The sequence below is a fragment of the Eulemur rufifrons genome, chromosome 17 (genome assembly GCF_041146395.1).
Source record: "Eulemur rufifrons isolate Redbay chromosome 17, OSU_ERuf_1, whole genome shotgun sequence".
Lineage (NCBI taxonomy): Eukaryota > Metazoa > Chordata > Mammalia > Primates > Lemuridae > Eulemur > Eulemur rufifrons.
In genome coordinates, this window is record NC_090999.1 from 52,574,624 (window position 1) to 52,587,334 (window position 12,711).

Sequence of the window (12,711 nt, forward strand, 5' to 3'; positions counted from 1 at the left end):
ACGTAGAGAGTTTTTTTGTTGTTGTTTTTATTGTTGTAGAAAGGTATAAATCAATAATTTGGACTTATCTCAAATTGCAACCATATTCTTGGAGGAAATAGCCCTTGGAGTTTTAATCCTAAACTTCATGTTTATGAAGTGTTGGCAAACATGACTGCTGAATGGATCAGGGATGGTAATGGGGAGGTTTTTAAACTAAGCCTTGAGGAGTAGATAGAATTCAAATGTGCAGAAGAGGTGGAGTGTGGTGGAGGCTAAGCATTCTAAATGGAGGAACAGCATCAGCACAGATGATGAGGAGGTAGAAGAAAATTCCAGAGAAGAAGAATGCTGCAGAGTGTGAGACAGGGGCCCAACAGTAACCGAAGGGGCCGTCAAAGCCAGCCATTGCAGAGAAGCTATGAGAGCAGTTCCAGGAGACAGCCTCTCCAACACCTGCAGCAATTGAAAATGACCAGGCCCAGGCCCCTTTGATCTCTAGTCCAAGGACTGCCTGGAAGGCCAGATTACAAACAATGTTTGTTGGGCACTAACTGCATGCCAGGCACTTTTCCTAGGCATTTCATATGAATTAATTAATTTAATCCTCACAGCAGTCCCCTGGGATAGTTTCTATTATTACTCCTGTTTTATAGATGAAGAAAGCAAAGCACAGTAGGCTGATATCCTTTGTGATCTCTCTATGTTCAATGACCTTTTCCCCCTCTATCATGACTCAGAGTTCCCATGATACATGCACCGGACAATGAATTATATAGTTAAAATGGAAATTTACCTTGTAGGGGTAGGGTGGAGGTAGATACTTGGAAATAATGTCAGATAGGATCAGAGAGCTAAGGATTTTGACCTTTTTTTTTTTTTTTTTTTTTTTTTTGTTACCCCTGTAGGTATGAGGAATTTACTGAGATTTTGAAGCAGGGAGTGGCATGCTGAAATTTTCAGTAAAGCTAGCCTGGAAAGATGAGCAGGATCAGTTGAGGGTGGGGAAGGGCAAGAGGTGACTGTAGTACCAGCTGGCCAGGTTGGAGGCTAATGGCAGTGATCCAGGAGGGGAGTGATGGCAAGCTAGGTAAGGTGGCAATAGTGGGAACAGAGAGCACAGATGCAAGAGGCACTCTGGTGACTGGAGTGAGCGTGAGTGACTGCTGAGCCCGAGGGGATCAGGAAGGCAATCCTGATGAGGGTAAGTGATGAATTTAACTTTAGCTTTTTTGAGTTTGTAGGATACTGAGTCATTCCAGCAGGATGTGTCACTGTATTTGGTGTCCTGACTTCAATTTTTAAACTTTATTTGATATATATCCCTCTTTTTGATGTGGATGGAACTATTGATGTCTATATTTTAATTTCACATTAATCTTTTACCTGGTAAAAACATATTTACTTACTATTCTAATAAGTAATTAATAATATTGTATTATAATATAATATATAATAATTAATATTATTATTTATTGTAGGTTATCAGACCAGGATGAAGAGGGCAAGACCAAGCAGGAGTGTATCATATCTGACCCCTCCTTTTCCATGGTGACAGTTCAAGGGGAAGATAGTGGAATAACCTGGGAGACCAATTCAAATACATCTTCTACTCCTTGGGCCTCGGAAGAAAGTCAGACTTCTGGTGTGTGTAGTCCGGAGGGGTCAGCTGTGAGTTCTCCTCCAGGAAATGTTTCCTTTATTGTGGATGAAGTTAAAAAGGTTCGGAAAAGAACTCACAAAGCAAAGCGTGGCTCACCATCATTGCGTCGGAAAGGCAACAAAAAAAGAAATTCTTTTGAATCCCAAGATGTTCCAGCAAACAAAAAAGACAACCCTTTAATTTCAGAAAGCCAGGTAGTAAACGTTGAGAAAGAGAAGTCATACACAGGCATTTATGATAAAACGAGGAAAAAGAAGACCGTTTCAAATACACCTCCTATTACTGGGGCAATATACAAAGAACACAAGCCATTAGTGTTAAGGCCAGTCTACATAGGAACAGTACAATATAAAATTAAGATGTTTAATTCAGTTAAAGAAGAATTAATTCCTCTACAATTTTATGGAACATTGCCAAAGGGTTACGTAATTAAAGAAATACATTATAGAAAAGGGAAAGATGCATCTATTAGCTTAGAGCCAGACTTGGGCAATTATGATTCTAACACAGTTTCCAAAACAGGCAAATCAGTAGCCCAAAGCATAGAAGATGAAAAAGTAAAAGAGCTTGCCCCACCCTGGAGAAGTACACTCTTCAAAGGATCAAAGTCCCTGACCTCATTATTCAGTCATGAAGATCAAAAGAAAACTGACATTGATTCCTCCTTAAATGCCACGTCTGCATCAGAGCACACAGTTTCCTCTTATTTAAGTAACAACACAGAAGAACAAGAAACACAGCCCAGGCCTCCACAGTCAGTGCCACAACAGCCAGACAATGAAGCAAAAAGCCATGAAATGGAGCCTTCCCTTCTGTCACCTGATATATCTGCAACTGTGTTCCTGGAAACAGCAAAGGAAGAATTTGAACTTGCTTCCCACGGAGCCAGAACTCCAGAAAACGACTCTTCAGTCTCATCGTCTTTAGTTGATGAGGTACAGAAGGAAGATGTATATTCCATTGACCATTCCATTTCACTGGAGGCAGAGAAGGATTTTCTGGAGACAAGTTCACCAGGTCTGGCGGCATCTACTCAGGAAGCTTTTGGTCCAGACAGTGAACAGCTACACCTGACTTCACTAGAAAGGGCAGAACCAGTCTCTGAACAACTGACCCCTCCTCATCTTAATGTCAAAGGAGAGAAAGAAGAAAATGTGCTTGAGCCATCCATGTCTCTTTCTGAATCCCTAGTGTTAGAAGAACCAGAGAAAGAAGAAGTAGAAACTTCCCTACCAATAGCTGCTACTCCTGAACCTGAAGATTCTAATTTAACGGAAGAAGAAATCATAGAACTTGAATACCCAGAAAGTCCATTAGTTTCTGAGAAGCCCTTCCTACCACGTTTGTCTCCTGAAGTGGTGCACAAAGCAGAGGAACCTGTTCTACCACTACTGACAACATCAACCCCTGAACATGGCACTTTGTCTGAGGAAGAAAGAGAGGAAAATGAGTCTGTTTCCACTGATTCTGCTTTTGTATCAGAGTATTCAGTACCACAGGATTTGAACCATGAACTAGAGGAGCGAGAAGTTGAGCCAGTTTCTCCATCCAGCGTCAAAACTATAGCTGAACATGTAGTTTTGTCAGAAGAAGAGAATGAGGAATTTGAGCCCCATTCCCCAGCTGTGGCCTCTGTATCTGAGCGCTCTCTCTCTCCATCCACAACTGAGAAGACTTTGGAATGCCAGTCTCCACTGTTTTCAACAGTTACACCAGAACACGTGGTCCTGTCAGGAGATGAGGCCTCGGAAAGTGGGCGGTACACGCCAGAGTCCACATCTGCTTCTGAATATTCAGTGCCATCACATGCAGCAAAAGAGTCGCTGAAGGAAACAATTGACCATAAGACCCCACTAAAATCAAAAGGTGTTTCTGAGCACATGATTCTCTCAGAAGAGAAAGAAGACACTGGATCATATTCTCCAGCTGTGGCCTCTGAATCTGAACACTCTGTCTCGCCATCCACAACTGAGAAGACTTTGGAATGCCAATCTCCGCTGTTTTCAACAGTTACACCAGAACACATGGTCCTGTCAGGAGACAAGTCCCCGGAAAGTGGGCGGTACACGCCAGAGTCCACATCTGCTTCTGAATATTCAGTCCCATCACGTGCAGCAAAAGAGTCACTGAAGGAAACAATTGACCATAAGACTCCACTAGAATCAAAAGGTGTTTCTGAGCACATGATTCTGTCAGAAGAAGAGACAGAAGACATTGGATCATATTCCCCAGCTGTTGCTTCTGAATCTGAACGCTCTGTCTCACCATCCACAACTGAGAAGACTTTGGAATGCCAGTCTCCACTGTTTTCAACAGTTACACCAGAACACGTGGTCCTGTCAGGAGATGAGGCCTCGGAAAGTGGGCGGTACACGCCAGAGTCCACATCTGCTTCCGAATATTCAGTCCCATCACATGCAGCAAAAGAGTCGCTGAAGGAAACAATTGACCATAAGACCCCACTAAAATCAAAAGGTGTTTCTGAGCACATGATTCTGTCAGAAGAAGAGATGGAAGACATTGGATCATATTCCCCAGCTAGGGCCCCTGCATCTGAACAGTCTTGCCCGCCATACACAACTGAGATAACTTCTGAATGCCAGGCCCCACCACTTTCCACGCCCCCATCTGAACATGTGCTATCAGAAGAAGAGACGGTGGAAATGGGACGGTGTACTCCCTCTTCCACGTCTGCTTCTGAATTTTCAGTACCACCATTTGCAACACCAGAGTCACAGGATGAAGAAATTGTCCACAATTTCCCTATAAATCTAAAAGGTGTCTCGTCACCCATGAATTTATCAGAAGAAGATCAAGAAGACATTGGACCTTTTTCTCCAGATTCTGCATTTGTGTCAGAATTCTCATTTCCATCCTATGCAACTCAGGAAGCAGAGAAAAGAGAATTTGAGTGTGATTCTCCAATATGTTTAACATCACCATCTGAACACATTATCTTGTCAGATGAAGATACTGAAGAAACTGAACTTTTTTCTCCAGACTCAGCATCACAAGTTTCAATCCCACCATTTAGAGTCCCAGAAACAGAGAAAAATGAAACTGAGCAGGATTCACTATTAACTGAAGTATCTGCTTCAGAATATTCCTGCTTTTCAGAAACAGACGAGGAAGAAATGGGATCAACAGCTGCTACACCTGTACCTGAGCATTTCAGTTCATCACAGAAGCAAAAAGCTGAACCTTTCCCTTTGATGTCTGCACTAGAAGACTTGAGTCTGCCACCTTCAGGAAATAAACCAGAGAAAGCAGAAAATGAGCCAGATGTTCAAATCACCTCAACATCTGTATCTGAATATCTCATTTTGACACACAAGAAGAAAACTCAAGCATCTTTGGAGCCTGAGTCTGAAGACTTGATTCCACCGTATTTAAACAGTGAATTGAAGAAGGGAGAAACTAAGACTAGTCCATCGGTAGCTGCAACACCTGCTTCTTTACTTGCACAGTCATCCATGGCAAAGGAAGAAACCAAACCTGTTTTGCCTGCATCTCAGTATTCAGTTTCACCTGATTCAGTCCATGCAATTAAGGAAGAACAGGAACCTAAATCATCACTTACTCTAAAAGCTGCAGATGAACAGATGGCTTTGTCAAAAGTCAGGAAGGAAGAAATTGTGCCCGATTCTCAAGAAGCTACAGCACATGCATCACAGGATCAAAAAATGAAGCCTCAGCCTCCAAATGTTCCAGGGTCTGGGATGGAATATTCAATTTTGCCTGAATTGGTAGATGAGCCAAAGAAGGATGTCAAACCCAATTTAGCTCCAAATGTGACTTCTGAACAAGAACAGAGAATCTTGTCCAAGAATGAACCCGAAGTAATAAAACCATGTTCACCTCTAAAGGAAACATCTTTATCTGCACCTGAGGTTTTATCAGTAGTGAAAACGGAAGTGAAACATGATTCTAAAATAATGACTACACCTAGAGTGCTTCATTCAGCTTCATCAGGAGTGGCAAAAGAAGTCGAACATGGTCCACCTGCACCAGCATTTTCAGCTTTGTCAGAAGAAGTAAACAGAGAAACTGAACCCAGTTCCTCAACAACCAGAACATCTGTAACTAAGCTGGATTCAAACTTAACCCAATTGGTAAAAGAAGAAATCCCAACAGATTCATCTCTTGCCACCCCTGTAGATCGTCCAGTCTTAACAAAAGTAGGAAAGGGTGAATTAGGAAGTGGTTTGCTTCCACTGGTAACATCTACAGATGAGCATTCAGTTCTTAAAGAAGAAAAGGTAGAAATTAAAGATACTTCTCCCACTGAAACTTCTTCATCCAAACTTTTAGCTTGGTCAGAAGCAGAAAAGGAGGTTAAACTTGATTCACCTCTAAGTGTCTCTTCTATATCAAAGCATTCTATTTTGTCAAAGGTAGGAACCGAAGAAGTTAAACCTGAGTTGCCAATAACCAAAGCATCATCTTCTCAGCATTCAGATGTATCTGAGGAAGCAAAGGTAGAAGACAAACAAGGTCTTTCATTTTCTACCATCCCTGACTCGGAACATTTGGTTTTATCACAGAAAAAGAACTTAGTGTCTGCCTCAGAGGTGTCAGGGCCAGAACATGTGCTTTCACTCAACCTAGGTGGTGAGATAAAGACAGAAGAAACTGAACTTCCTTTATCACAAAATGTGCCTCCTGCACCCAAACACATACTTCCAAAAAGCAAAGATGAGGAAATAGCAAGTTCTGATTTTGAAAATTTAGTGTCAAAAGATTTAGCCCCAACATTACTGACCCTCAGTGATGATAAGAAGAAACAGGCAATGGAGGCATCTCCTACAGCTCAGGGAGATTTCCTGTCAGAAAAACAAGATCTTGCTCTGGCAGAGCTCTCTTTGGAGCGTGAGAAGAAAGATGGGCTACACCAACCATCAGAATTACCAAAGGCTGAATCAGAATTCACTAATGGTTTAGGTAGACAAAGTGGATCCACAGGTACCAAACAAATAAAATCTCCTGTAATTGAAACAGGGGATTCTGTTTTAGAAAAGGACCTAGCTGAGCTTAGGAGTCGAGAAGGAAAAGAAGAAAACAGGGAACTTCATGCATTTACTACAGTTCCTGCAATTTCAGAGATGTCATCATACCTGCAGGAGGAACCTCAGAATGAAGAAATTAAACCTTTCTCTCCTAAGGTGGTTAGCCTAGGGTCAAAAGAAGCACCTACCTCTCTAGTTGAAGGAGACAACCCAGAAGAACTTCAGCCATATAATTTTTCTTTAAAAGGAATACCAGAAGAATTGAACCATTCAACTGACTTTAAAAAAGAGGAAAGTCAAGAAATAGCCCCATTACCACCAGCGAGAAAGTTGAAGACAAAAGTGATAGAAGGTATTGGAACTAAACTAAATGAAGAAACAAGCCACCCAAATTCAGCCTGTGTATTCCAAAGTATAACAGAACCATCAAAGATCATTTCCTCTGACCTCCTTGAGGAACAGAAGACTGAAAAAGCACTTCATTCAGATCAAGCTATTAAATTACCTGACATAAGCACCTCTTTTGCAGATAAACAAGATATGGGTATTAAACAAGTTTTGTTTATGAAAGAGAATGTACCTTTGGAGCAATCAAAATCATTTATGACAATCAAGCCTGAAGATGTTAAAGAAACAAAAACGAAAGAGTCTTTTATTTCTCCAAAGGATGAAAACTGGATGTTGGAAAAGCCAGAAAATTTGGCCAGTCAACATGAAGAAAGAATGCTAGGAACTATGGAGTCAGATTCCTCTGGCGGCAGTGATCTGATGACAGGGCAGCTTAAGGCTGCTGTGTTGGATAAGGACCATGCCTATGAAATCGGAAAGCAGGTTCTGCCACATTCTGCTGAAGAACCTCATTTGCCATTGCAAGAACCAGGATCTACTGTTGATACTTCCAGTGGTAATGTAGAGACCTTATTAAGTAAAACCTATTCTTTTGAAGAAGTAAAGCTGGCCCAAGAACCAACATCTTTAGTTCTAGCTGGACAGGTAGAGAGAAACATAGCAGAGGAGAAGCAGATCCATTCTTTCATGGGGAGTGAAAGTGTGATATCGGAGAAATCAAACACAGAGTTTTCCAGGCCCTGCAAAGAAGAGAGCCAGGAAGAAGTCAAACTACCTCCTGAAAGAATCCTCCAGAAACCAGTGTCTGGCCCAGCAGTAGAGCAGGTGAAGTCAGAAAAGATCCCCTCTCCTGTCAAAACAGCCCATTTCCTGGCAGAAATTGTAGAACCTTCACTGGGCAATGAAGAAGCAACACACTGGAGCACACCTCCTTTACCTGAAGAGAAGCCATCAGAAGAATCAAAAATGGTTCCGTCAAAGGTTGTAGATGATGCCAGTGAGGGAGGGAAACCAGCACCTGAAGTGAAAATGCCCACACAAAGAGAACCCCTCTCCTCAATTCTAGCAGGTCAAGAACCTCACCCCCCAGAGTCACCTGAGGAGACACACAAGCTGCCTGAGCAGCCCAAGGTGGTTAAGCCAGGCCTTCCTGAGGAAAAGGGAAAGAAAGGAATTTCATCTTTCAGAGCATGGATGTCCAGTTTGTTTTTTGGATCAAGCACTCCAGATAACAAAATTGCTGAAAAAGAAGATTTAGAAACTCAGCCGAGTTCACCTGTAGAAAAAGCAGTGACTGTGATAGAACCTAAAGGGACAATTCCCACTGATTTTAATGTGACTGAGAAAGCAGTGGATCCTTCATTACCAGGGGTAAAACTTAAAACTGCTGATGAATCCAGAGGTACTTTAGTTAAACCTGGTGAAGGTCAAGACTTTAAAGCACAACCCACATTGTTATCAAACGTAGAAGTTTTACAACAGCCGAAATCTGATTCTGAGGTGTCTAGTGAAGATGATGGGAAGAAAGAAATCCCAGACTATTCAGAGAAAATGAACATTAAATCAATAGTTACTTCTGCTGATGGTGAGGAGCATCTTGGAAGTCAACCTTTTTCACCCGCTGGTGAGAATTTGGTTGTGGAAGAAGCCAAAAATGTTGCTCCTCTTAATGCTACAGAAAGTAAAAGAGTCCAGAAGCCAGCAATCGCTCCTCCATCTACATGGAATATTTCTATTCTTCAGGCAAAGCCAAGAAGTGATCAAAAAGAAAAATCACTCCTTTCATTTGATGTAGTGGATAAGGTGCCACGACAGCCCGAATCAGCTTCATCTGTCTTCACAAGTAAAAATATCACAAAAGAATCAGAGAAACCAGAGTTAATAATTTTGCCAGTAAAAGAATCAAAAGGCAGTTTAATTGATCTTGGTGAAGACAGACTAAAGAAAGAAATGCCAAAACCTATTGCCTTGAAAATTTCTGAAGAGGAAATAAAACTCAGGTCTGTTAGCCCAAGTGAGGAGAAAGATAACTTGGAAACCAGATCGGATATCTTGGCAGAAAAGAAGGTGCTGGAAGAAAAACAAGACACTGTGGCCCCATTAGAGCTTAGAGATAATAATGAAGTAGGGAAGGCACAAATTACACATGGATCTAGACCTACTGAGTTGGAAGAATCAAAAGCTTCTGCTTTGCAGCAGCAAGTCTGTCAAAAGGAAGACCACAGAGAAAGATCCCAAATCATTGTCAGTTCTGAAGAGGAGAAAGAAGAAAAAGAAAAGCAGGCACATGTGTTTTCAGAAGAAGAAAAGCAGCAGGAACATCAGCCTTATTCTGTAAATGTAACCAGGTCTATGCCTAAAGAATTAGATGTTTCTTTAGGTCATTCTTTGGGTGAAACTCAACCATTTTCATTAGTTAAAGCTACATCAATTATTGAAAAATCAGAAACCAATCTCTCAAAGGCTCACCCAGAGATCAGAGAAACAAAGCCAGTAGAAACCCAACTATATCCATTAGAAGAAAATAAAATTTTGGTGGAGAAAACCAAGACTGTCCTTCCAGCGGATCTTTCTAGTCATGATGAAATAGATAACCGCTCTTTATCTCAGGAAGGAAACCTGGTATTAGAAAAGCCACACAGGGATATGCTAGGTCCCAGTGAAGAAAGGGGACAGTTCAAAGCGTCAGAGCTATCCAAAGGTGGTTTAATAGATATCACAAAAGAAAGTATGAAGCAAGGATCTCCATCTAAAGAATCGGAAAGGAGTTTAGATCATCATTTTGATGAAACAAAGAACTTAGAAACACCACCATATTTGCTGTCATCTGTAAAACCACAAACTTTTGTTTCAGGAGCTTCTCCTGAAATTAATGCAGCCAAGAAACAAGAAATACCATGGTCAGAACTGACTCCAGATAGGCATACAGTCCATACTACTCAAACATCTAAAGATCACACATCTGATATGCCTAAACAATCTGTTCTTGTTTCAAAGCAGCACTTGGAGGCTGGGAAAGATACCCATGTAAATGAGCCACTCTCTTCAGCAAGAAGCAACTATACAGAATTTATAACTAATGCTTCAGCAATCCATGCTGATAAAATGGTTTCTACTAAAGAAATGTCCAAGGAGCCTGAAGACACATATACAAAAGGTGAAGAATTTATAGTCACTAGTAAGCCAGCTGGACTTTCAGAAGATCAGAAGAGTGCATTTAGTATCATTTCCGAAGGCTGTGAGATATTAAATATCCATGCTCCTGCCTTTATTTTTTCAGCTGATCAGGAAGAAAGCGAACAAATGCAAGATAAGTTAGAATATTTGGAAGAGAAAGCCTCATTTAAAACCTTATCACTCCATGATGATAGAGAGGCAGTTGCTTGCCATAAAACATTAAAGAGCAAGTTAGAAGATTCTGATGAAAAAGTTGTATCATTGAAAGAAAATAAAGAAAAAGAAACTCATAAGACAAAAGAAGAGATAGTCACAGATTCCGAAACTGGTGATTTAGCTTTTATTCAGCCCACAATTCCCAGTGAAGAGGATTATTTTGAAAAATATACTTTGATTGATTATAACATCTCCCCAGACCCAGAAAAACAGAAAGCTCCACAGAAATTAAATGTTGAAGAGAAACTCTCAAAGGAAGTTACAAAAGAAACTCTTTCTTTCCCGGAAAGTTTGGAGGAACATGCCCTAGAACATGAATATGATTTGGTGAAATTAGATGAAAGTTTTTATGGACCAGAAAAGGACCACAGCAAAGAATCTTATCCAGAGACTCAAAAGTCTTTGGTTATCCAAAAATCAGCTGACAGAAATGCTTCAAAGGGCATAAATAGAGGTGTGGACTCAAAGTCACCTGGGATGCCTTTATTTGAGGCAGAGGAAGGAGTTTTATCACGAACCCAAATATTTCCTACTACTGCTAAAGCCATTAATCCAGAACTTCTGGAGGAGCCACCTGCACTTGCATTTTTATATAAGGATCTGTATGAAGGAGCAGTTGGAGAGAAAAAGAAGGAAGGGGAGACAGCTTCTGAAGGTGACAGTGTGAATTCTGAGGCATCATTTCCAAGCAGAAATTCTGACACTGATGATGGAACAGGAATATATTTTGAGAAGTACATACTCAAAGACGACATTCTCCATGACACATCTGTAACTCAAAAGGACCAAGGCCAAGGTCTGGAAGAAAGAGTTGGTAAGGATGATTCATACCAACCAATAGCTGCAGAAGGAGAAATTTGGGGGAGATTTGGAACTACTTTGGAGGAGAAGAGTCTGGAAGACGAACAGAAAGCAGTGTACAGGGAAGGAGAATCGGTAGGCCATGTGGAGACCCTTGGTGATGTGGAGATGCAGAGGAAAGTTCCCATCACTGAGGAAGTCAGAGTGGTTACCCAGAAGATAAGTTATGCTATTCCATTTGAAGACACCCATCATGTTCTGGAGCCCATAGATGAAGCAAGCAGTCAGGGTAACCAAGCAGGAAATGCAAGTCCAGAGGTCAATCTGAATGTCCCAGTACAAGTATCCTTTCCAGAAGAAGAATTTGCATCTGGTGCAACTTATGTTCAAGAAACACTGCAAGAAGAACCTAAAATCCTGGTCCCATTTGAGCCAAGTGAAGAAAGGCTCCGCAATAGCCCTGTTCAGGATGAGTACGAATTTGCTGAATCCCCAAATTATGAAGCGGTTACTCAAGACATTTTACCAGAAGAACTATATTCAGAATCCACACCTGAAGATGTGTCATCGCAAAGAAAGGAATCTTTTGAACATATCAGTGAAAATGAATTTGTGAGTGAGGTGGAACAAAGTCCGTCTGCTGAACAGAGAGAGTTGGGCAGAGAGAGAAAAGAACGTGATCACTTACCATCAGAATTAGTAACTGAAAAGGCACAAACGGAACTGAAAAAGTCCCAGATTGACACATATTGCTACACCTGCAAAAGCCCAATTTCTGCTACTGACAAGGCGTTTGGCACCCACAAAGACCATGAGGTTTCAACACTTGACACAGCTATAAGTGCTATAAAGGTAAATAGATTTAAAAACATACAAATAATTAATAATACATATACATTTAATTTACTTTCACGTCTTCTGAATTTTAAAAATGAACAATACTTGATACATTCATCTTTAAGCAGAACAGTTAGTCTAAAAGAAAACTAAGAATACTTCTCCAAGAATTTAGTGAAGATCGATTTGACAGACTCATTGAGTACAGCTGGCCCTCTGTATCTGCAAGTTCTGCATTCTTGGAACCAACCAACTGCAGATAGAAAATATTTTGGGGAAAAAAAATCCATAAAATTACAATACAGCAATAAAAATAATACAAATAAAAATATAATATAACACTATTTACATTATATTAGGCATCATAAGTAATCTAGAGATGATTTAAAGTATAGAGGAGGATGTGTGTAGGTTATATGCAAATACTACATCATTTTATGTCAGGGACTTGAGCATCCATGGATTTCGGTATCTGCCAGGAGTCCTGGAACCAGTCTCCTGCAGATACTGAGGATGACTGTATAGACTATCTGCCAGGCATTTTGCTAGGTTCTGGGGATACCAAAATAAATAACACAGGGTCGCTGCCTTTGAGGTGCTTGTCATCTTATGGCAATAGCCCTTAACATTATCAAAAATGGCAAATAATTTGAAATAAATAAAAATATCTTTGAGCATAAAGCA

The 12,711-nt window shown here is 40.7% G+C and overlaps 1 protein-coding gene across 1 annotated transcript in view; it reads left to right on the top strand.

The window, feature by feature from the left end:
* Nucleotides 1-12,711, top strand: part of CMYA5 (cardiomyopathy associated 5) — an 88,502-nt gene that overhangs the window by 29,220 nt on the left and 46,571 nt on the right. The window contains exons 2-3 of the mRNA XM_069492492.1: nucleotides 1,461-3,697; nucleotides 3,989-12,042. Coding sequence (XP_069348593.1) covers nucleotides 1,461-3,697; nucleotides 3,989-12,042 — 10,291 coding nt within the window. The remainder of the gene's footprint in view (nucleotides 1-1,460; nucleotides 3,698-3,988; nucleotides 12,043-12,711) is intronic.